The sequence below is a fragment of the Gadus chalcogrammus genome, chromosome 15, assembly GCF_026213295.1.
Source record: "Gadus chalcogrammus isolate NIFS_2021 chromosome 15, NIFS_Gcha_1.0, whole genome shotgun sequence".
Taxonomy (NCBI): domain Eukaryota; kingdom Metazoa; phylum Chordata; class Actinopteri; order Gadiformes; family Gadidae; genus Gadus; species Gadus chalcogrammus.
The window spans coordinates 645355-667547 of NC_079426.1; the positions used below are offsets into that span (position 1 = coordinate 645355).

The 22193-nt window shown below is 46.4% G+C and overlaps 2 protein-coding genes and 1 long non-coding RNA gene across 3 annotated transcripts in view; 2 read left to right on the forward strand and 1 right to left on the reverse strand.

Moving 5' to 3' along the window:
• Positions 1–263: 263 nt before the first annotated feature.
• LOC130405106 (uncharacterized) lies at positions 264–2451 on the forward strand. The gene is made up of 2 exons (XR_008904292.1): positions 264–926; positions 1097–2451. It is a non-coding gene; the product is annotated as an uncharacterized LOC130405106 (long non-coding RNA).
• Positions 2452–8555: 6104 nt separating this feature from the next.
• On the forward strand, positions 8556–11851 carry LOC130404795 (BLOC-2 complex member HPS6). Its single transcript, XM_056609697.1, has one exon. The coding sequence runs from the start codon at positions 8937–8939 to the stop codon at positions 11826–11828; it is 2892 nt and encodes a 963-aa protein (XP_056465672.1). The 5' UTR covers positions 8556–8936; the 3' UTR covers positions 11829–11851.
• Positions 11852–14552: 2701 nt separating this feature from the next.
• The window catches only part of prom2 (prominin 2), a 19725-nt gene continuing 12084 nt past the window's right edge, over positions 14553–22193 (reverse strand). Inside the window, exons 12-24 of the mRNA XM_056609064.1 lie at positions 22153–22193; positions 21135–21258; positions 20556–20620; positions 19845–19929; positions 19496–19639; positions 19160–19228; positions 18966–19058; positions 18461–18514; positions 18231–18311; positions 17287–17355; positions 16992–17081; positions 16518–16630; positions 14553–16385 (exon numbers count right to left, since the gene is read on the reverse strand). The exon at positions 22153–22193 is cut by the window's right edge and continues 112 nt beyond it. Coding sequence (XP_056465039.1) covers positions 16334–16385; positions 16518–16630; positions 16992–17081; positions 17287–17355; positions 18231–18311; positions 18461–18514; positions 18966–19058; positions 19160–19228; positions 19496–19639; positions 19845–19929; positions 20556–20620; positions 21135–21258; positions 22153–22193 — 1080 coding nt within the window. The 3' untranslated portion in view covers positions 14553–16333. The remainder of the gene's footprint in view (positions 16386–16517; positions 16631–16991; positions 17082–17286; positions 17356–18230; positions 18312–18460; positions 18515–18965; positions 19059–19159; positions 19229–19495; positions 19640–19844; positions 19930–20555; positions 20621–21134; positions 21259–22152) is intronic.

The window sequence follows — 22193 nt, forward strand, 5'->3', positions numbered from 1 at the left end:
ATACTTAATAGCATGATCTTTTCACGAATAAAGATTGATCTAAATACAGATGTCTAAATTGTTCTTAAAGGGATATGCCTAGCCTTCTGTCCGGATAGGCTAACTGATGTAGGCTAGGATATAATTGAAACAGCATATAAAAACTTTCCCCCCAAGAATGGGATTCGAACCCGGGTCCTCCACTCCACAGTCAGTGTGTTATCCCCTAGCCTACTCTAATCACTACATTGCGATGTTCTATTACATAAATTACTATGCACAACTCCCGTAAACGATTGTAGCATCGATTGTGTTTTTTTTTTCATTAAATAATTAGGCGGTGACCAGCTGGCTTCGGGCAAGGTTGGTTGGGTGTGCTTGAGTAACTCTAGGGGGTGATTATGTGGGATGGGGTTAGACACTCAAAGATTTGTATTGAGGTAGGCTGCCTTATTGAGTCGGTTTCTTTTTTTTGCTCAAAGCTTCTCCACCGAGCCACGGACCAGTCAAGTGATTCATTCAGGCAACGAACCAGTTGCTGCTTCGGACGTCACATGTCACGTGACGTTTTTTGCTCTGAAGCAAGTTTCGAAGCAGTTGGGAGTTGTAGATCAGGGTTTCAAGCACGTACCGAAGCTTCAGTGTCACACTGCCATCACTACCGATCAGTGTGTTCTTTCTGATTAGCTCTTAATTGAGATCACCTGTCACGCACCGCTTTATTAAAGGTGAACACAATGGGTTTGGTTTACTTTTCGCATCGGCCTGTGTCAATCGAGGTTGAGTTTAGTGAGGGTTGAAAGTTTTCGATCTAGCTTGCAGATCACTATTGTCACTTTATACAAACTGAAAGTATGCGTTGTTGCGTGTTTTTTTTTGTGGGCATTTGACTGAACAGCCCAGACAAATATTGCTACCAACATGGCACTTCGAAACAGACCACCGCAGTGAGTAAAAGTTATTTTCCTTTATTAAATGTTGACGTTTTTGGGCTGTCTCCTCGGACACAAGCCATCAGTATCCCTGCTCTTTGCACCTTGACATGCATGTCACCGCTGTTTGTTAACCTAGCTTTGCTGATTTGTATCTTGTGATGTGTGTGTGTTTTTCTTAACAGGTGTTAGATGACTGACAAGATCTATGGGGGGGCCCCCTTTGGGCCCCCCCATACCAACTTAGTCTTCAAAGGAATCTAGTGCCATAGGACTCCAGTGTCTTCAAAACATCCTCGGAATACATGTGTATGAATGGTCCACCGAAGGGTTGATCTGGAAGCCACCACGGTCCACGCAGTAATCTGCTGCGTGGGCCGTAGTGGCTTCCAGAGCCATCTTTCGGTCTTGGTCAGGATTTGTTAGTTGCCCTTCAATGTAGCAGGCTACGGGTTTCTGAAGAAGCCTGCTTTACGCAGCATTGGAGTACAAATATTGTGCAAAATGCTCATGTAATTGCGCTAGCACTGGTAACCTGTAGATTAGCTTAGTTGAACGTCATTCGGTGCTGTCTGTCAAATGTGTGGCTTACTTTAAGTCCACAAGGCCCTCTGGTAAACTACGTTGGAACACCCCCGGACAAGGTGATTAGTCACTGGGTGTGTGCTAAAGTTTTGTTCCATTTTTCACTAGTTGGTTAAGGTTTGGTAGAATTGTTTGGATGCTAGCGACGTGATGGCGTATGTACAAGAGCCTACCGTGGCCAGGCCACAGTTGCGACGGCCACGGCCAGATGGCCTAGTGTGAGTGCAACCTTGATTGCATTTGTATAATGTTTACCATTGGATGTTTATGCAATTTGGCTTAATTCATCCGCTGTAAAGCTGCATTTGACTATTCCAGGGTCGTTTTGTACAGGCTTTCAATTGACCATGTTGACTAGTTTGTGGTAAGTTTTTTTTTTTTTTTTTTTTTTTTTTTTTTTTTTTTTTTACCCTTGCTTACAATCCAACGGTTGCGACCACTTATGCAACTGGGCTGTGAACCTTGCAATTCTAGTTGCATATTTGTACACGCAAGCTTGTCCATTTCTATCGCCATCACTAACACTAGCTTCAGAATTTCCTTGTAGGCCATTAGCTGACTTGTGTATTGGAGGGATGATTTGGGTCATGCTGCAAATTTACTTTTTGTAGTTGCTCCATATTTAGTTCTTTGACAGCCTCACCTGCTAGAAAAGTATATTCAAATCGGCTAAATATAATGAACTAAATTAATAGCCATGAAATGTTGTCACTCATACTAATGGCAAATACCCCCTTTCAGTTGGTGGTTCAACACTGATGTCTCTCTAGGCTTGAGGGAGAGCTCACAAGTAAATTACACGAATGTCCTGGAGCAATTGGGAATACACTTTTATTTAGTCTACCTGACCAGGGACATCTTTGAACTATAGGTCACCTAACCCCAACTTTTCACTCTTGTTAGGTTGTCCTTTTCTCTTGTTTTAACCCGAAAGGGCTGAAAATTATCAACATTTCAGGTATTCTGTTTGGATAATGTGCAAAACTTGTGGCTTCAGTAATAAAAAAAATTAACGAATGTATTTTTCTTAATGTGGTTAAACTATTTAAAGATTTGTATGCAAAATATTTCTGCTCAATTTGTGGTCAATGAAACTCAAATTTTTTAATTTGATAAAACACAACTATGGGTTAAAGGTATTTGCTTTGGGCATCTTTTGATATTTTTAGAATCTAGCTCCATTGCCGTTAGAAATGGTGTCTCCCAGTACTGCAAAGTGCTTCCACAAGTTTAAAAAAGAATGGGCAGAAAAGGAACTGCCAACTAAATCTATTTAACATGGGTAGAAAGTTTCCATGGAAGCTCTTGGCTGCTGGTTCGAAACACAGCTCCACTGTTAGCCTGTGACCTTGCGTTTAACTTTTTTGGACTTTTGGTGACTTTCACAAAAGAGAAATGAACTGGTTAATAGAATAAACAAGACATTTGAAACTTCAGCTACATTTTTATCTATTTGTACTGCCTTTGATTTCAACCCGTGACATGTTTGTCAGGTGATAACTATGTACCTGTGACCGCATATCATGGTACCATTTTGAACTGTTTGTGGATATTGCATTAAATCCATATGCTTGAAACTTTTCAATAATGCATATCAACGAAACAATGGAATGAAATAAATAGTTCAAGCAATTTGTGGGACTTGGCTGCTTTTACATTATTACTCATTTTGGGGGTTATTTCAGTCTCTCCAACCTGCAGGTCGTGCGAAGAATCATGTGAATGGGAATATTCTATAAATGTCTTGATATCATCTTTCGTCTCAACACTTCTGCTGCAGCCGTGATCATATTTGAATATGTTTCGGGGTAGTAATTAGCTGTCGATTTTGGAGGCCTTTATCAATAATGACCAGCTATAGATTTGCTTCCCGATGGAGATTTCTGACAAATTACATGTTATTTAGCATCTACACGTTAAGCTGAGTCCAATGAGATCGAAGCTCGAATGAAGCTCGCCCTCTTGCTACACCGAGATCATGTCCTAGACCATAGGTGTACCATGTAAAATACATGTTACCATTTGCTAGTGTCATGCTTGGTGTCTTTGGACTCAGCTCAACTAGTACATGTTGAGCTGGGGATCGAACAATTTCAAAGGTCTAGACCCTTATATTGTATTTTAATTGTATTTGTTTATCATTTTTATTGATACAAATGAATAGATAGGTTTTTGTTAGACTATTCTGTTCCTAAAAACACACTAACAAATCAAGTTTGACAATATAGTTGAGATTACAATCTTTCCCTTACATATATATATATATATATATATATATAGTGTTATTTCCTCTTTTCATAAAAGCAGGAGTGTGAATGTCACTCCATGCTATCTAAGAAGGGACTTGTGTCATTTTGTCATAGCCAACAGTGGACCCCGGTCATTAGAAAAAGTTATGTTATGCAAATCAACAGATAAAATGCATTCCTTTAACCGTAGACTAAGCACACAAGTTTGTCGTTGTAAAAAAATAAAAACCTTATTAAGTTTAGATATTTGTGTTCATGACAACATTGTTGGGGCAACTTTAATTGCAAAATAACACTATGTATATACATATATATATCATATTTTATTTAGATTGTTATTACCTCTTAAGAACTATCCATTTTGCTTATTTTTTTTTTTACTCATCCATGATGGAGTGTGAACGTCACTCTATGTTATCTAAGAGAGAACTTCTGTCATTATGTATCAGCCAACAGTGGACCCCTGTCATTCCATACAGTACAAGTGTGGACCATTTTCTGTGATGCAAATCAACAATTCAAATGCATTTCTTTAAAAATAGATTGGGGACTGGAGTACATTGTAAAATGGTAAATTAAGGCTAATTTGGGGATTGAACCATTTCAAAGGTCTAGACCCTTATATTGTATTTGTTTATCATTTTTATTGATACAAATGAATAGATAGGTTTTTTGTTAGACAATTCTATTCCTAAAAACACACTAACAAATCAAGTTTGACAAATTATTATTACATTAGTTGAGATTACTATCTTTCCCTTACAGTATATATAGTTATTACCTCTTTTCATAAAAGAAGGAGTGTGAATGTCGCTCCATGCTATCTAAGAAGGGACTTGTGTCATTTTGTAATAGCCAACAGTGTCATCCAAATTAAATGTATTATTATTATTATTATTATTATTAGTGGACCCCTGTCACTACACACAAAAAAAGTGTGGAACTTTTAAAGCTGAGCCTTTTTTGTTTGCATGTTTCAAGAGACTTTACTAATGCCGCTTTTCCACCGCACATGTAGCTCGACTCGACTCGACTCGACTCGACACGACTCGACACGGTAGCAGCACGGGTCGTTTTCCACCGCAAATAGTACCTCCTGGACGTGGGCGGGGTCGGCTGCGCGAAAGGGCTGTGACGTATTTTTGTACGCGACGCAAACAACACCTACACATGGACAGAACCCACCTAACAACAATGGAGGACATCGATAACATTACTATTATTAGCTGGCATGTTGAAGAAGTTGAAGAAGTGGAATATGTTGGCTGCGGCGCTGCTATGGCTGTTACCAGCATGGTTGCCATGTCGCTCTCTTGACTTCGTCACACTCTCTGGCCAATCAGTGGCCGGCCGTCTGCCGACGTCACCTTTTAGCATCGGCTCAGCCGCTTGGAACCTAGAGCGAGGCGGTACTAGAAAAAGCAGCCACTTCAGGTACCAGATACCATGTTTTCGCGGTGGAAACGCAAAAAATGCGAGCTGAGTCGAGTCGAGTCGTGTCGAGCTGGTACCATGCAGTGGAAAAGCGGCATATGTAGTCTGTTTAACAGCCCTCTACACTCTGACAGACGTGTGAATGACTGCAGGTCGTTCACACAATAGAGGAGTGTTTGAAGCGACGTGTGTGGATTGGTCGTTCAAAATCAAGCTCTGGCCAGCAGAGGCGCTATAGAGTATGGACTAAACACTCACACACTTTCAGGTCCCCTCTTGGCAAAAGTTGTGAAAATGCGTCAAAATAGAAAAAAAATAGTTTTAGTTGGGCACTTTAAGGAACTCCTATATTGTAGCCTGTATTGTACTGAAGGCCTATCTGGTGTAAAAAGTGTAAATGTATCATACCTATTAATAATAATTCATAAAACTAATTCTGTGTGTGTGTGTCGGTTATCATGGAGCCTTGTTTCATCCTGAAAACTGGTTTAGTCTCCTCTAAAACCACGTCAGTTTCGAGATTAGACTAACACGCAGAAAATACGCCCTCTAGTGTCTGATGTGAATTTCTCTGAAGACACAGCAATTGAGATCAAGGTAAAATGCAGCTGCAGGTTGAACCACAAGTACATGACACAGCAATGGAGCTTAAGACGTCACGTGACTTCTTGAGTTTAAAACCGTGTTAAACACTAAAAAGTGGCTAAGCTAGCGACAGAGCAATTGCCCCAGAGGATTTATATTTCCTCCTCCTCGCCTTGTGTTGTTGTTGCCCTCAGAGAGAGAGAGAGAGAGAGAGAGAGAGAGAGAGAGAGAGAGAGAACGAAAACCGATGGAGTCATAAGAGTAGAGAGTGCATAACTACCAAACTTGGTAATAGCCATCGGGCAGGACACCTTAGTGGCTAGCGTTTTGACTGGCGGGGCTTACAGACGCACCATAAAGGTCTCCGCTTATACCTCCAAGAACTTCAATTCACACTAAATATACGGTTCAATAATATTGTTAATACAAAATGCCCCAACTCATCCCTCACTGGCCTTCATCTCTCTAGCTGCCACCTGCCAACTTAATCCACACCACGACACAGCTTGCAACCAATTAACCCACACACACACACACACACACACACACACACACACACACACACAAGAGACCAGGAAAACAAAACAAAGACAGCCCAGAGATAATCACTGAGATTGTGGCCAAAAGCAAATCAACAAACAAACACAAAGCCATGTGACCAAAGGTTGTCAAGTCATCGAGTCAAACCAACTCCGGACCAAAAGGCTTTGGGCTCTAATCCTCAATGTCCCCTAACCGAATCTAGAGGACAGCTGGACGATAACATTTAAACTTTCCTTTGACACTGCTGGCATGCTTAATTTAGTAAGATGTCAACTGTATGAACACAAGTTGTGTTACCATCATACCATGCTAACTATTGGTAATGAGTGTTGGTGTGTGTTGGTGTGGGTTATTTTAATCTCTTCTTTGTAGCCTATCTTCCTCCAATCCATTTATCTCTCTAGAGTTTTGTCAGTCTTTCACTGGCAAGGAGAAGCAGACTAATCTCACTGTTTAAGGGTTAATGCCGTCCAAGCAAACCTTTTTCTCTCTCAAGCTTTTTTCTATCAATATCCCCAAGAAGTAGATTCATGTTTTTCCATAGGCCTACTCTACACGACGACGCAACATCGTTCAACAGAGGTTGATACAAAACTAAAAGAAAAGCCTTGAGGAAAGCTCAATACTGCCTTCACGTGGTTATGAAATGTATTAACATCAAAACGCCCCTATGATATGCTCTCATTCGCTCACTTAATAATAGATTTCAACGTGACAAATGTTGATTTAATACCTTTTCCAATGATGTTCACGAGAAATTACCTATTTCTAAGGGATTTAGGGAGCAGCATTTCAGTTGAACCAGCAGGCTTCAACTGAAGTGATTAAATCATGGGATCACAAGATTGCCTTCTCACTCATGAGTCATGATGATTAACTCATTTAGACATGTTAGGGGACTACATAGCGTATATAGGATAGGAAGTTGAACACCATGTGTAAATGTAAAAGAAAAAAACATATATAGGCCTATATATATAGATAGATATAACCCAATTAAGCATGACATTTAATTTGCGAAAATTAAAAAAAACTGATGTTATGTCTGCTACTGAAGACACGTGATATATCTTCTGGCCACACACCCGGACCATGCCTACCCAGAGAGACAGCTATGTGTATTTTCTATAAATACTAGGCACGTAGGCTAATGAAGGGGTTTCTGACAACAGATGGAAATCATATATATATATATATATTCGTTTACTGTTGATGTTCACAAGAAATTACCTATAGGCATTTGGGAACCAGCTGACATCCACTGACGTGATTAAATCATGGGATCACAAGATTGCATTCTCACTCATACTGAGTCATCATGATGATTAATTTTGACCTACATTTGAGGCCACTAAATGGGATGTTTTAAAAGTTAGGAAGCTTAATACCAAGTGGAAATGTAAATATATACATATATATATGTAATTTTTTACACATAATTCTAACCCAATTTAGCATGAGATGTCATTTGCAGTAATTAAATAAAATGATGTCATGCCTACTGCTGAAAACACATGATACAGTATCTTCTGTCAACAGAGCTGGACCATGGACTACCCAGACAAACAACTATGTATACTGCCCAAGGGGTTATTGACATGCCCTGTGTCGTACAGGCCCCACTCAGAGCCATAGAGAGAGAATATTAGAGATAATGTTATCTCTATCACTCTGGCACCACCTACAAGCGTTATCGTCGTTGACATCTGACTAACAAACTGGCAAACTTGCAGTATAGACTGGAATTTATTAACGTGAATAAGATAAACAGCAAAAATTAAAAAATGTAATAATAATACAAAAAACGTATTTTACTTCATCGGTGAAGGTAAATGAAGAACCTAGGGTTTCTAGTTTCAAACTGACCCACCCACATTTGGTTTCCAAAGAGCGCCAAGCCAGGTTTCCATAGCTACGGGGATGGTGGCGGAATAGGATGACGGGGACGAGGAGCGAGCCGAAAACGAAATTGCAAGCTGACATTTTTAATTAAGATAAATTAAAACATAACAGATGGAAATCGGATTGATTTCTTCTTATTGGTTACAGGCAACAGACAACACATTGGATGTCAGAGAAGGGTCCGAGAACACGCTCATTAGTAAGTTGAAAAGCTGCCACAAAAGTTATTTAAAACAGTTATTCGCGCTGAAAAAATGACTAACATGACACACTCCGAAACATATTTAAATACTAAAATGCAAAATAAGAAGCTCATAGCTCTGTATAGAAAAAGTTGACATGTAAACGTCATTTTTAAGACACGCCTCTTATGTAAATTACCCTCGGTATCCGGAAATTAAGGATCTCGTGATGTCAGGGGGTTGTGTGTTAGCAGAGCATCGGAATGACGCGAGTGACTTTCTGCTTTAAGAAATAAAACAGTCCAGTCGCCGATCTTTTTTTTACTATTTAGAATAGCTGGCAACTTTCGACATGGGACTATAAACGCGGATGTACTGTCGGTGGATGTATTCGTCGGCATGGACGGTAATGGGAAGTCTCTCGTCGGACCTAACGGGATGCCATTCAGTTAGCCGTTCAGGAGTCAAAAGTTAAGATTGGTTACCTCAAGCTAGCTGGCTGGCTAGTAAAAGGTTTCGTTTGAATACCTCACCATAAGTCATATATGCTTGTCTTGCAAAGTAAACCCGGAGTCATGACACGCCCGACCCTGGAGCGAGTGACGGACTTTAGCGACTATACGTGTGGTAACGAATTACACGAATTTTTAAAGCAGACCAACACTAATAACCGAGGCACAAACAATCTGTCAGATGTGCGCCTCAGTCCAGATGGGCGTCACATTCATGTCATTCTCCGCCAGCCCAAAGTCGGTCTGCTGACATTCGACAAATATGAAACACCAAAGATCATCCCGAACCAAAAGCGTCTGGACCTGCGTTTGACGCGCACCTCATCGATAGTGGACATCATTTATTTGGACCACAACAACAACAGGAACGCTGACATCGCCACGCTCGTCGTTGTGTACGAGAATGGCAAAGCCGAGTTCTGGAAATTTCAGGAGTGCAAAGCGGGCTGGCAGCTCCTCCAGACGTCGGACTTGTGTAACAGCCCCCGCGCCAGAGTGGTGTCTGTGTCGTCCTGCGCCAACCTTATCATCTGGTGTGAGGAAAGACCGCACTCTGAAAGCTCTCCGTCTATCAGCGCCACCAGGAATAACTTCAGATACTGCATTTGCAAGCGTGCCTACGAGGTGGAGGAGGGGGGTGTGATTTTGGGAGGGGTGAAGATCGCCCTGCACAACAACCCCAGCTTCACCGTCATCACCTCGGGTGACCATGTTTACCTGCTGCCCGCCGCGCTGCAGGAGAAGCCCCTGCTGAGCGTCTCTCAGTGTCTGCTCTCGTGGTCGCCGCAGCGGGACGCGTTCAGGGTGTGCAGCACGTGTAAAGGCGCTTTGCTGTTGAAGAAAGACTCCTCCTCTTCCCCTAAAGAAACAGACTTCAAACGATTGGTGATGGATTGTTTAGGTTACCTATCGTCCCTGCAGCCCCCCGAGATCCACGGGTTCTCCCCGGCCGCGTGCGGGGGGCTCCTGCTGCTGCTCAGCACCGGCTGGGTGACCCTCCTGCAGAGAGACGGCGCCCTGAGGCCCGTCTACCGCCTGGGGGGCGACGGCCCGCCCCCCCGCCCCCCCACGCCGCCGCACAGCAGCCTCCAGGCGTACGGGGACACGCTGGCGCTGGCAGCGGGCCGGACGCTGTACCTGGTGGAGCTGCGCTGCGGCCGGGAGCTGCAGCGGATCCCCCTGAAAGGAGACGGCCTGCTGGTCGTCCACCGGGCGGACCGACGGGCCCCCCGCCTGCTGCTGGAGACCGGGCTGTACGTGGTGGCGCGGCGGCCGGAGGAGGGGGAGGCGGAGGGCGGCGGCCGCCTGGTGGAGGCGGTCTTCGAGGAGGCGTGTACGTACTACCAGAGGCGCAGCCTCAGCAGCACTCAGCTCACCGTGGACAAGCTGAAGAAGGCGGGCATGTTCCAGGCTCCCATCTCCCTGGCGACCATCCTCAAGGACTACCTACGGGACGGGGGCGGACTCAAGGCGGGGGCGGGGCGGTCCGACGGGGGTCCTCCCCCGGGCGCCGGGGGGCAGGACAAGCTGCTGGGCTCCCTGGAGGCGGAGCTGAAGGCCCTGGTCTCGCTGGAGGAGGTGAAGGGGGCGTTGGTGCGGGCCGGGGAGGAGGAGGTGGGGGCGGTCTGCCAGAGCCTGGTCCACCAGGAGGTGGGCCGGCTGCTGACGGCGGCGGAGCTGGACGGCCCGGCCCTCCTCTACCTCAACGCGCTCTTCAGCCGGTTCCCCCCGGAGGCCTGGGCGGCCCTGCAGGCCGCGCTGCAGCTCCAGTGCAACGGCTCGGGGGCCCTCTCCAGCCGGGCCCCCGCCGAGGTGTGGAAGACCGTCCTGGCCCCCGCCCACCTCCCCGGCCCCCCGGCCGACCCCGCCTCTCTCACCGGCAGCCAGCCCGAGAACAAGCACCCGCTCAAGGCCGCGGCCGTCCCCCCGGCCCCGGGCCCCCCCCCGGCCCCGGGCCCCCCCCTGGCCGTGTTCGAGCTCCTGTGCCGCACGGTGCTCCGCTTCAGGGCGGGCTGGCTGCCAGGGCTCCTGGAGCTGGCCCACCTGAAGCAGGGCGCGGGCGGGCTGGGCGTCGGCCTGGCCTCCTCCTGGAGCTCCGCCCCCGGCCGCGGCGGGGCAGAGAGCGGGGAGGCCGCCGTGCCGCTCTACAAGCGGGCCCTGTCCGTCCTGCACAGCCAGGGGCCCGGCGCGGACCCCCACCAGAGCCAGGACCTGGAGGTGGAGCTGCTGCTGGTCAGCGGGCGCCCCAACGCGGTGCTGCAGGCGCTGAGGAACCTGACGCGGCGCGGCCAGTGGGCGCGGGCCGCGCAGGTGGCCCAGAGGTTCTGCCAGCAGAGCCCGCTGCTCAACAAGGAGATCTTCGCCTCGCTGCTGTGCGAGGTGGCCCAGCACCGGGACCTGGACCCCTACCTGGACCTGCTCTGGGCGCTGTGCCCCGAGGACCTCACCGTCACCAGCATCCTCAACCTGGTGCTGAAGAACGTCCCCGCCCCCAACGCCCCTCCCCTCCCCTCCTGCTCCCCCCTCTCCCCCTCCTGCTCCGGCCTCCCGTCCCCGTTCCCCCCGCCCCACTCCACGGAGCTGACCGTGGGCCTGCTGAAGCCCCTGCTCAGGAAGGTCCTCCAGAGAGAGACCAAGCCCAGCCAGCGCTACGCCGACATCCTGCAGTCCCCCGTGTTCCCCCCGGCCGCACCCCCCCGCCAGCCCGCCGAGACGCAGCCCTCAGGGCAGCGGAACGGGGGGCCGCAGCCCCGGGCCACGGCCCAGGGGGCCCCCCACACAGACCCCCCCCAGTGGGGCAGTGACCCCGCGGCCGTCCCCACACCGCGGCCGCTGGAACGCGACCCCCTCGGATGCAAGGGGGGACTCCCGCAGCCCGCGAGTCCGTACCGACGCGCGGCTAGCGGCGTCCGTCTGGAGGAATGAGGGGGGCGGGTAGCGGCGTCCGTCTGGAGGAATGAGGGGGGCGGGTAGCGGCGTCCGACTGGAGGAATGAGGGGGGCGGTTAGCGGCGTCCGACTGGAGGAATGAGGGGGGGGGTACCGGCGTCTGTAAATCCATTTTATACAATTAATGTATTCTCATTTGGCTTTTGCTGTAACAAGAATACGACAATCAAAGTCAAAGAGTGAACAAAAGTCACTTCCCTTGATGATGACTATTTATAGTTGAATGGTGTTTTTTTTTATATATATTATTTTTAGAAATGGATGAAAGAACTGACAGTAACACCTGTTTTGCCATTGCTGAAGACTATCACTAATGCTAAGAACAGTTATGACTACTATTGCCTAGTGAAGGACTACTGAAGCTCAGTGTGTTCTGTATACTCGTGGTACTTCACTCTCAATCAGAGTGAATATACGAGAGACGTTATTTAGACTTTAGAGGTTAAAGCATGCACGAGAGTGAGGAACGAGATGCATAAGGTGTTAATGAATAGCCATTGTCAAAAGACGAAGAGTAATATATTAAAATGATGCGTGGAGGAAGAAAATAACTACCTTGTTCCTCGTTGTGAGTCAGTGCAAAGTGTGTTCCTTAAAAACGTATGAATATTAATGAGCAGTAGGCTTTATTGTTTTGAGATTTGGTAAATTGCCTTCAGGATCAACCTTGCTTACTCTCACCGCTCTTAGTGATTTCCTCAATCTTAAATTAGTTTTAAATGAAATATGAAGGAGGGTTTATAGCTATTCAATAGTTGTTACTCCTAATTGAGTGAACGTTTTTTTTTTCCTAATGTCTTTCCAACAGCTCAAACATTAACCAACTGAGTCGCTGTGAAGCTGACCTTTGTTTTTACTGCCACCATCACCTCAGTAATCCACGCTCAGCTCTCCACTATCATTTCCTCCATTCTCGGCTTCTCTTCTTCTCTTGGGCCTCCATCTTGTCCCGCCACCCAAAGGGACATTCCAGTGGAAGAGCCACCAGAGCGGCGCACAGTCTGCCCTTAAAATCACATTTCCAGAGTAATTCTGTTAGTCTCTTTAAGTAGGGGAAGGGCAACACACACACACACACACACACACACACACACACACACAGGGTGCGTATCTCGTCTAGTTCAGGCCTTGAGGCTAATATTGAGATGTCGGACCTTTCGTTGGGGCTCGCTGTCGATCGTTCTACAGTTTGAAACTATGTACTTTGCTGTCGCAAATTGGTCCAAACCAGTATTAACTCCTAACCAAAGTATTGTGCGCCATGGCTGCTGAGATAAACATGCAACATACATGTGTATGATAAAGTAATATGTACATTATGTACTGTAAACCAGAGTGCTTGTCGTGCCTCGGATGTTGATGCCTTTATGCTATATTTCTATTACAATCTTTTCATACTTTTTTGCTGAAGGTTTACTAAATCTAATACTGCCTTATGTGAAGCTTGGTTTTATAATAAGAAAACTGTCTTGGAAAAAGTGTTATTTATTTGAAGAATAAGAAACGCTGGGGTGCCCAGCTCCTGGTGGACGTGGAGGGGACTATGTAGGAGGCTGTGAGCAGGTATGGGGCGCAGACAACTATCACAAACATGTGACTCTGGAATGCCCCAGAACAAAGTGGGAAACGTGGGCAGCAGTGGTGCTTCTTCACACACAAGGGTCACATTCTGCCCTCCCCCTTCGTCACGCTCACATGTGACTCGTGTGCTGGAGTGGTGGAGAGAGGGGGAGGTTGGGTATGCCTTTAACTTATTTACAATGCGATTTCTCACACCACTGTTGTAATCACAAAGCCATTTGGTTTGACTGCTGCCATTTTGATTTAGATTGTTTATGTGTGCAGTTCTGTGTATTTGCACAAGTTTTGAATGCCCACTTTTGGGGGGGGGGGGGGGGTGTTGCTAACATTTCAGTAATTTGTAAGTCTATTGTACAATGACAATTGTTTTTCTCGCAACTGACAATCGGAGGTAAAGCACTCTCATTCTTTCATAGGTCAACAGGTGTCTTATCAATGTCAGTCAACATGTTGCGTGTGTGTGTGTGTGTGTGTTTGTGTGTGTGTATATACCGGTATACATATCTTAACTGTTATTAAATGTAAGATGCTTACTTAACATGTCTTTGGGGGGTCGTATACAGTCGCTCATCTCAATGGTAGCACAGTGTAGCGGGTCTTTAACTTAGTTGGTGTTGTTTCAACTCATTGTTGATGTTCTGCCTTGCTCGGCCCTCACAGGCTCTCTGAAAAATAACCTCAAAACCCAGATTATTTACGGACAGGGATGCATAAAACTAGGCTAGCCTAGTATGGAATTTCTATTATACCGTTCATCGGTTTATATCAATGGTCATTTCTAAAATAAATAGACAAAATTAAATAGTGGATTTAGAAGCAGTTCTTAGAGGTTATTATTGTTGAAAGAAAAGAAAGGGCATCTCACTGCACAAACCTAATCAGGGTTAAAAGTCACTCACACTAGGCCCGCCCATGCGTTCTGTTCCCCTATTGGACCTTACCGTTCGCACTAGGCCCGCCCATGCGTTCTGTTCCCCAATCAGACATCACCGTTCACACTAGGCCCGCCCATGCGTTCTGTTCCCCTATTGGACCTTACCGTTCACAATAGGCCCGCCCATGCGTTCTGTTCCCCAATCAGACATCACCGTTCGCACTAGGCCCGCCCATGCGTTCTGTTCCCCAATCAGACATCACCGTTTGCACTAGGCCCGCCCATGCGTTCTGTTCCCCAATCAGACATCACCGTTTGCACTAGGCCCGCCCATGCGTTCTGTTCCCCAATCAGACATCACCGTTTGCACTAGGCCCGCCCATGCGTTCTGTTCCCCAATCAGACATCACCGTTTGCACTAGGCCCGCCCATGCGTTCTGTTCCCCAATCAGACATCACCGTTTGCACTAGGCCCGCCCATGCGTTCTGTTCCCCAACACACCGGGGTGCTGAGCCAGAGGATCATGGTTTTCTCGTGTTACAAGGTCCTGAGAAAGGCTGGTGTTGTAATGTTATTGATTCACCTGTTCTATCTTTAGACCTTACTTAATTTAAACAGGGCTCCTCTGCACTGCTATCTGATCAGCTGATCTTGTGCTTCTGAAACATGTAGACATGCGTTTTGCACTTAGTCTCAGCGGCCTGGCTATGATTGCAGTCAGAATTCAGTTTAAGCCTATGGCTTGGAGTTTAATGTAGCATTTCAGGTACATTTCGGATGCAATTGCCATATATGTTTGGAGAACAACAGGGGTTAAATCTAGATTGCCTTGGAGCGTGGGTCATAGAAGACTCCTGAAAATGACTCCCTCCTGTGTCGAGTGTGGCTATAAGATGTATTGCAAAGAGCAGCGATCTTATCAAAAGACAATAGCTTACGACCCGGGACTAATGAGTATGCAAAAACAGTACAGATGAATCAGTAGCATATTTTAATCAGCTTTCACATATTCTGATTTTTTCAAATTCAATCAAATCAGATACAAATACAATATAAAGTGCTTTCATTACAATAGTAGAAGATGAATCTAATAAAAATGATTACAAAATCGTCATCCCCAAATCAGATCAATCACCACAAACTGAACTCTAATGTTGCCATCAGCCATGTCATACAACTTACAGTTTGAAGAGATCTGAAGCGTAAACCAACCCGTGATAGTCTAGATATATTTAATCATTTATTTATTCATATAGTAACAGGTTCTGTTCAATTGCCATCGATGTAGTCAATTAGTTTTGTTCTTCTTTCATTGGCATGGCCAGGACAAAAATAAAGCTGCAAATGCAGGTTGGCACAATTACAGGAAGTTGGTGTTGGTCAAACCCTCAATCCTATTTTCCAGCGTCTTGTCTTGTCATGGCTTTGCAAAATAATCATACTTTCCAGCCAAATTAAGTATATTATGTGCATGTAAAAATAATAAGAGAGCAACTAATAAATTAAAGAGAATTCCCTTGAGAAGTAAAACCATATCATTATAGTTTTTTTTAAAGGTTAATACAAATGTGTAGGGACTTATTATCCACAATATAAAAATAGAAAATATATGTGATAGAATACACATATAATATAAAAGCCATAGCAAATGCAATATAAAGTAAAACAGACCTGATTTAAAAAAAAACAATTTGTAGTAACAAGTACTAAATAATATGGTTCATGCAGACCCAGAGATGTCTGCCACCCGTTCAGTTATTGTACCTTGACGATACAGATTGCAGACCAAAAGTCTTGTTTTAGGCTTGAAGCACACACACACAAACACACACATACGCACACACACAGAATATGCGTCTCATCACAGCTAGTTGAAGGTCATAACTAGTGTCCTACTGCACACACAAAGAGATACCTCAGACAGCAGCAAACACCGTTTGCGAAGATCCCCAGCTTCAGTTTGAAAGCTAATTCCCCTGTACCGCTAAATGTGTTGGGTTCCTTTGTGGCCGTGGTCCTCCTGGCCTCAGTACTGCAGCATGGTAGCTCTGGGGATCTGGTTCATCGCAATGTGTTTGCTGCAGACCAAAAGATCACGCTTTTATAAAGTGTGTATATTATTCTATAATTGTGAAATAATTATGTCTGTGTGTGTGTGTGTGTGTGTGTGTGCGTGTGTGCGTGTGTGCGTGTGTGTGTGTGTTTCTCACTTAAATTCATCCGCTCGCTTCATCTTCCGGTAGTACTTGGACAGTTTGATTGACAGGATGATGCTGGGGATGAAGAAGATCATGCACCAGCCCAGGCTGAACCAGAATGCATTCTGGGAAGGCGGGAAAAGAACCATGGTATGCAAGCATACAAAAAAGGCATTAGACTCACTGAGGACCACAAACATTGACCATATTGATTCACCACGTGCATATTTATGTGCTAATCCACGTGTAATGGAGATATGCCCCGGGGAATTCAATACTTATACGTTGGGTCTTGCTTTAATGTGTGTATCTCTACCTCCCAGCCTAGATCTAGAGCTAGACTCCAATAGGATCAGTGCGACAACACCCCAGGTCCAAGACATCCAATAGCAGCTCAAGATGCACAGGAGTACGACAACAACCACGACCTCACTATTTCACCAGACGTCACAAACGACAACACAACAAAATGGTGGTCCTCCTCACCAGAGACTCGACCACGTTGGAGCAGACGATGACCACCGCCGCGTCCACGGCCCCGGACACCGGGCGGCACCGGCCCACCTGCTCTGTGATCTGAGGAGAACCGGGGGCCGTCAGCCACCAGGCTGTGTGTGCGTGTGTGTGTGTGTGTGTGTGAGTGTGTGTGTGAGTGTGTGCGTGTGCGTGTGCGTGTGCGTGTGCGCGTGCGAGTGCGCGTGCGTGTGCGCGTGCGCGTGTGTGTGTGCGTGTGTGTGTGTGTCGTTAGCCAAAGGGAATGCGTTTGTGGCAAACTGCTTACGGTCAAGATGGCCCAGGCTGCATAGGCATCAAATAACTGCATCTGGCATTTTAGGAAGGCTCGGCTCTCCTAGAAGAGAGAGACAGGGAGAAACACACAAATACAGAATGTAAGAGAGGAGACCCACACACTGTGTAAGAGAGAGACAGGGAGAAACACACACATACAGAATGTAAGAGAGGAGACACACACACTGTGTAAGAGAGAGACAGGGAGAAACACACACATACAGAATGTAAGAGAGGAGACACACACACTGTGTAAGAGAGAGACAGGGAGAAACACACAAATACAGAATGTAAGAGAGGAGACACACACACTGTGTAAGAGAGAGACAGGGAGAAACACACACATACAGAATGTAAGAGAGGAGACCCACACACTGTGTAAGAGAGAGACAGGGAGAAACACACACATACAGAATGTAAGAGAGGAGACACACACACTGTGTAAGAGAGAGACAGGGAGAAACACACACATACAGAATGTAAGAGAGGAGACCCACACACTGTGTAAGAGAGAGACAGGGAGAGGGCGCAGAGCTAAGCACAGAGCTAAAATCCTCTTTATGTTTAACAGTTGGAGTTCAATTGAATAGTAAGCTTGTCAGATGTATGTTCTGGATTGACTGGATCATCATCACACACACATGAATATCAGTCAAGGCAACCAGCATGATCACACACACACACACACACACACACACACACACACACACACAGACACACACACACACAGACACACACACACACACACACACACACACACACACACAGACACACACACACACACACACACACACACACACACACACACACACACACACACACACACACACACACACACACACACACACTGTGGGGGACCCCAGAGGCCGGCCGGCCGGGGGGACCCCTATGTCCCTCCTTCCCTTAGACCGTCATGTGACTCAGAGCTCTACTCACTGCCTTGACAATCGACGTTGTGTTTGTGTTCAGGAAGTCTTGTGCTTTTCCAACTTCACTGGAAACCGTCGCCACCGTTCCCTGAAAGAACAAGACCGCAAACACAGAAGGATGTTTTTATCTATTTTTAACGGAAAGAAAAGGTGTTTTCTGTTTTTCCTTTACATATTTTGACCACTGCTGTACTTTTTTCCTTTCTTCCCTCCTTGCTATGCTGTATATTTACTCACGTTCGTTTTCACAGCTTGGACTTGAAGTTCATTTATGAGCAACTTGAGGTTTTCCTAAATGGGAACATAAAAGCATCATGTAATATTTCTTTGGGTTCTAGAGAAGAATTGTATAATCAATTCAGTTTGGGTTCAAACACATCTGCCTACTTAAACAAGGGGCTAGGGAGAATGAGAGAGAGCGAGAGAGAGAGAGAGAGAGAGAGGGAGAGGGGGGGAGAGAGAGAGAGAGAGAGAGAGAGAGAGAGGGGGGGAGAGAGAGAGAGAGAGAGAGAGAGAGAGAGAGAGAGGAGAGAGAGAGAGAGGGGGGAGAGAGAGAGAGAGAGAGAGAGTTGGAGTTTGATGGGCAGTGTGCCACGCTGAGGATGCGTCTGAACCTTCTGGGTTGAACCGGAGGATGTGATTGGTGGCCAGGGTGTTGGGATATGTGCTGGGAAACCAAATGGTACCAAAGAGGACACGGGGGGAAACATTGGAGAGGAAGAAGATCAGGCTCAAATCTCACAATTTGTGGGAAGACGACTGTTTCCATGTCCCTCTGTATTGCTCTCAGATCTGTGGCGGCCTCGTTCAGCTCAGCTTTAATCTTCGCGATTGGCTAGAGAGACATAAAGTTGGATCAAATGTAATAGGACAAATAACTACACGTTCTAAGATGGAAGGATTTATTTCTTTTTAACTTTGGTTTGTTTTACTCACTTGAGTTACTGCAAAGCGATCGATTTTGCCCGCAGACGTGTTGAGATTCAATTCGGTGATGTTGGTTAGCTGTGAGGTGGAAAACGCTGCATTAGTGGCACACCACGCACACGTAAAAACGCACACAACCGCGTACAGCCTGCATACAACACATACTGGACTCTAGTCATTCAGCAGACATGTCTATCCAGAGCGACGGACGGGCGGGGGTTATGTAGGGTCGGGTCCGGCTCAAGGATGAACCCAGGTAGACGGTGGACATCGCGGCTCCAACCCCGAGCCCTTAAGCTGGGAGCCAAACGCTCCCAGCTGGACTCGCCCGCTCCAATAGACTACCTTCTCTCTGGTTGAGTCGAAGTCGATCTGTTTGAGTTTGTCCGGGAAGTCCCCGAGCTGCTTGCGGACCTCTGGGCTCAGAAGGGTGATGCTGGATAGGGTGATTTGGGAATTCTCGAACTGCTCCACGATTTCCGCTGTATACTGTCAACCACCGGGAGAGTATACAGACGGGAGAGAGGATGGAGAGGGAGACGAGACGAGACGTACACGTAAACAGAGAGAGAGAGAGACAGAGAGAGAAACAGAGCGTCATGAGTGACTCAGAAGGAGAAAGTGAGAAGGTCTTATGCAGAGAGACATTGGGACGGGTCACGGTGCGTCACGGCTGGGAGCAGGAAGTACTTACTTTAGAAATGTTGAGCTCCGCCTCGAGGTTTATGTTCTGGGACAGGCTGAGGGTGGACCATATAGGCATGTTCTTCGTACAATCACTGTAGACACAGACAGCAAGACAGACAGGTGGACAGAGAAGCAGGAATATGAAAATAGATGTTGATTTCTTATTCATACCAACCCATCTGCTTCTTCTTTATTCTGGCCTTTTCAGCCCCTCCTTTCTCTTTTCTCTTCTTGCCTTCCATGAGTGCCACAACAAGCAAAAGCAAGCAACCACGAACTTGCTCTCCTTCTCTGTCTGACGTGTCTTTAGGGTCATTCCATTAGACGTGGGGCCGCTCATATATCCCCCTACATTTCCGAAAATGGACTTGACCTGCAAGCTGTTTATTGGATAAACGCATTTCCCAATCCCAGGAGTCTTTGCTCCATTCTACGTCAATTCAAGAACAAACAAATTAAAGTAAACTGTAGTTCGTATTATTTATTCATGGCCATGAAAGTTCTGTAACGCCTGAATAATGAAGAATTAAATGAAGTGCCCGCCAATATACAAACCACCCGCAAATGGCGTGTGGCGGGTGTTAATTTCCATTTGTGTGTGTGTGTGGTGTGTGTCTGTGTGTGTGTTTGTGTGTGTGTGTGCGTGTGTGCGTGCATGCGTGCGTGCGTGTGTGCGTGTGTGTGTCAAGTGTCGAGTGTGCCTCAGTCGGCTGCAAACCTGTAGATTCCACCGAATGTGACGTTGTTGGGCAGCGAGGGAACCAGGCCGGATGCGTCGATGAACTGTGGAGCAGAAAGAACATGGAGAACGTGAGCAGACTGTAGCCCGCTGTAGGGCTGTAGACCGCTGCCACCCAGCCCGTAGAACATGGAGAACGTGAGCAGACTGTAGCCCGCTGTAGGGCTGCAGACCGCTGCCACCCAGCCCGTAGAACATGGAGAACGTGAGCAGACTGTAGCCCGCTGTAGGGCTGGCTGCCACCCAGCCGCCATATCGGTTTGTTGGGTTGGGAAACTTTCTAAAACCTTTGCGGAAAACGTGCTAGCTAGGTGGGGAAATGGAAGCCAGACCTAAAAATAAAGCATGCGTGTTCATGGTTTTCTAAAGATTCTGAGCGTTGTTTGGTGTATGTGTCTGTGTTTGAGTGTATGTGTTTTTGAGTGTGAGTGTGTGTGCGTGGGTTTGTGATGTGTCGGTGAGTGTGTCCGTGCATGCATACGTGTATTTGCGTGCGTATGTGTGAGTGCGTATGTGTGCGTGTGTGTGTGTGTGTGCGTGTGCGTGTGTGTGGACTACCTGCAGGAGCTCTCCGTTGGTCCAGGGCTTACAGACCAGCGTGTAGAGGTTTCCTCCCAGCAGGAAGAGCAGCAGCACCAGCAGCATGAAGAGCCAGGAGTACAGGAAGCTGAATCCTGCTCCCCTGAAGCAGAATGGAGAGGTATCAGTCTGTCCTGCAAACCCTTCATTTAGTCACCTTTACCTAATCCTTAACCCTAACGTTGAATTAAATTCAAATTAAAAAATGAATTGGTAACAAACGTGAGACAAATAAATAAAGGATACAATGGCCACCCTCAGATGTTACGATCATAATGAGCACTTTAAGATCCTTCAGTGAAATCAAAAGTCTGGTTTTGGGATGGTAAACATCATGTGTACCGCACAAGCAAGTTGACAAATTATTCAAATGCTGCTTTAGAGGTTTAACCAAATGATGTTCACTAGCTGATTTATTTTCTAGTTCTGAAATGGATTATTTATCATATTCTTGGGATAGCATGCTGATCCAAGATGTTTCCCTACACACTTGAATGGATGGATGAATGACTGAATGACTGAATGAGCGGATTTGTCTCAAATTTCATTGCACCGTTGCATTAGGCCATTTCCTGGGGGCAATCTAGAGCTACTGAGTGCTCGTTTGGGATCATTTCGGGATCCAATCAGCCAGATCCGATCACTTGAAAGCACCGACACTTGAAAAAAACCTCTTTGGGCAGATATGTCATCGGGTATCATGTTCCCGTCCATGATTTGAAAATTCAAGTTTGTAACAATAAGAGGCCTCTCTTTGGTTCTGCTAAATACAAATTACTTCCCTTTGGTACGAAACAATCGCCGTACTCATTCCCACTGTGCCCTTGTGGTTTATTATAATTAGAGAATCACCGGGCGTGGTTTAAACCAACAGTGACATGTTGGTTATCTGGTCGGATCGCCGTGTGTGACCCGGCCCTCACGGCCAGAGAGACCCCTCACCCCTCACCCCTCCCCCTCCCCCCTCCCCCCTCCCCCTCCACCCGCCCTGACTCACATCAGCAGGAAGGAGCCCCCGCTGGCGGCGGTGCAGGAGCG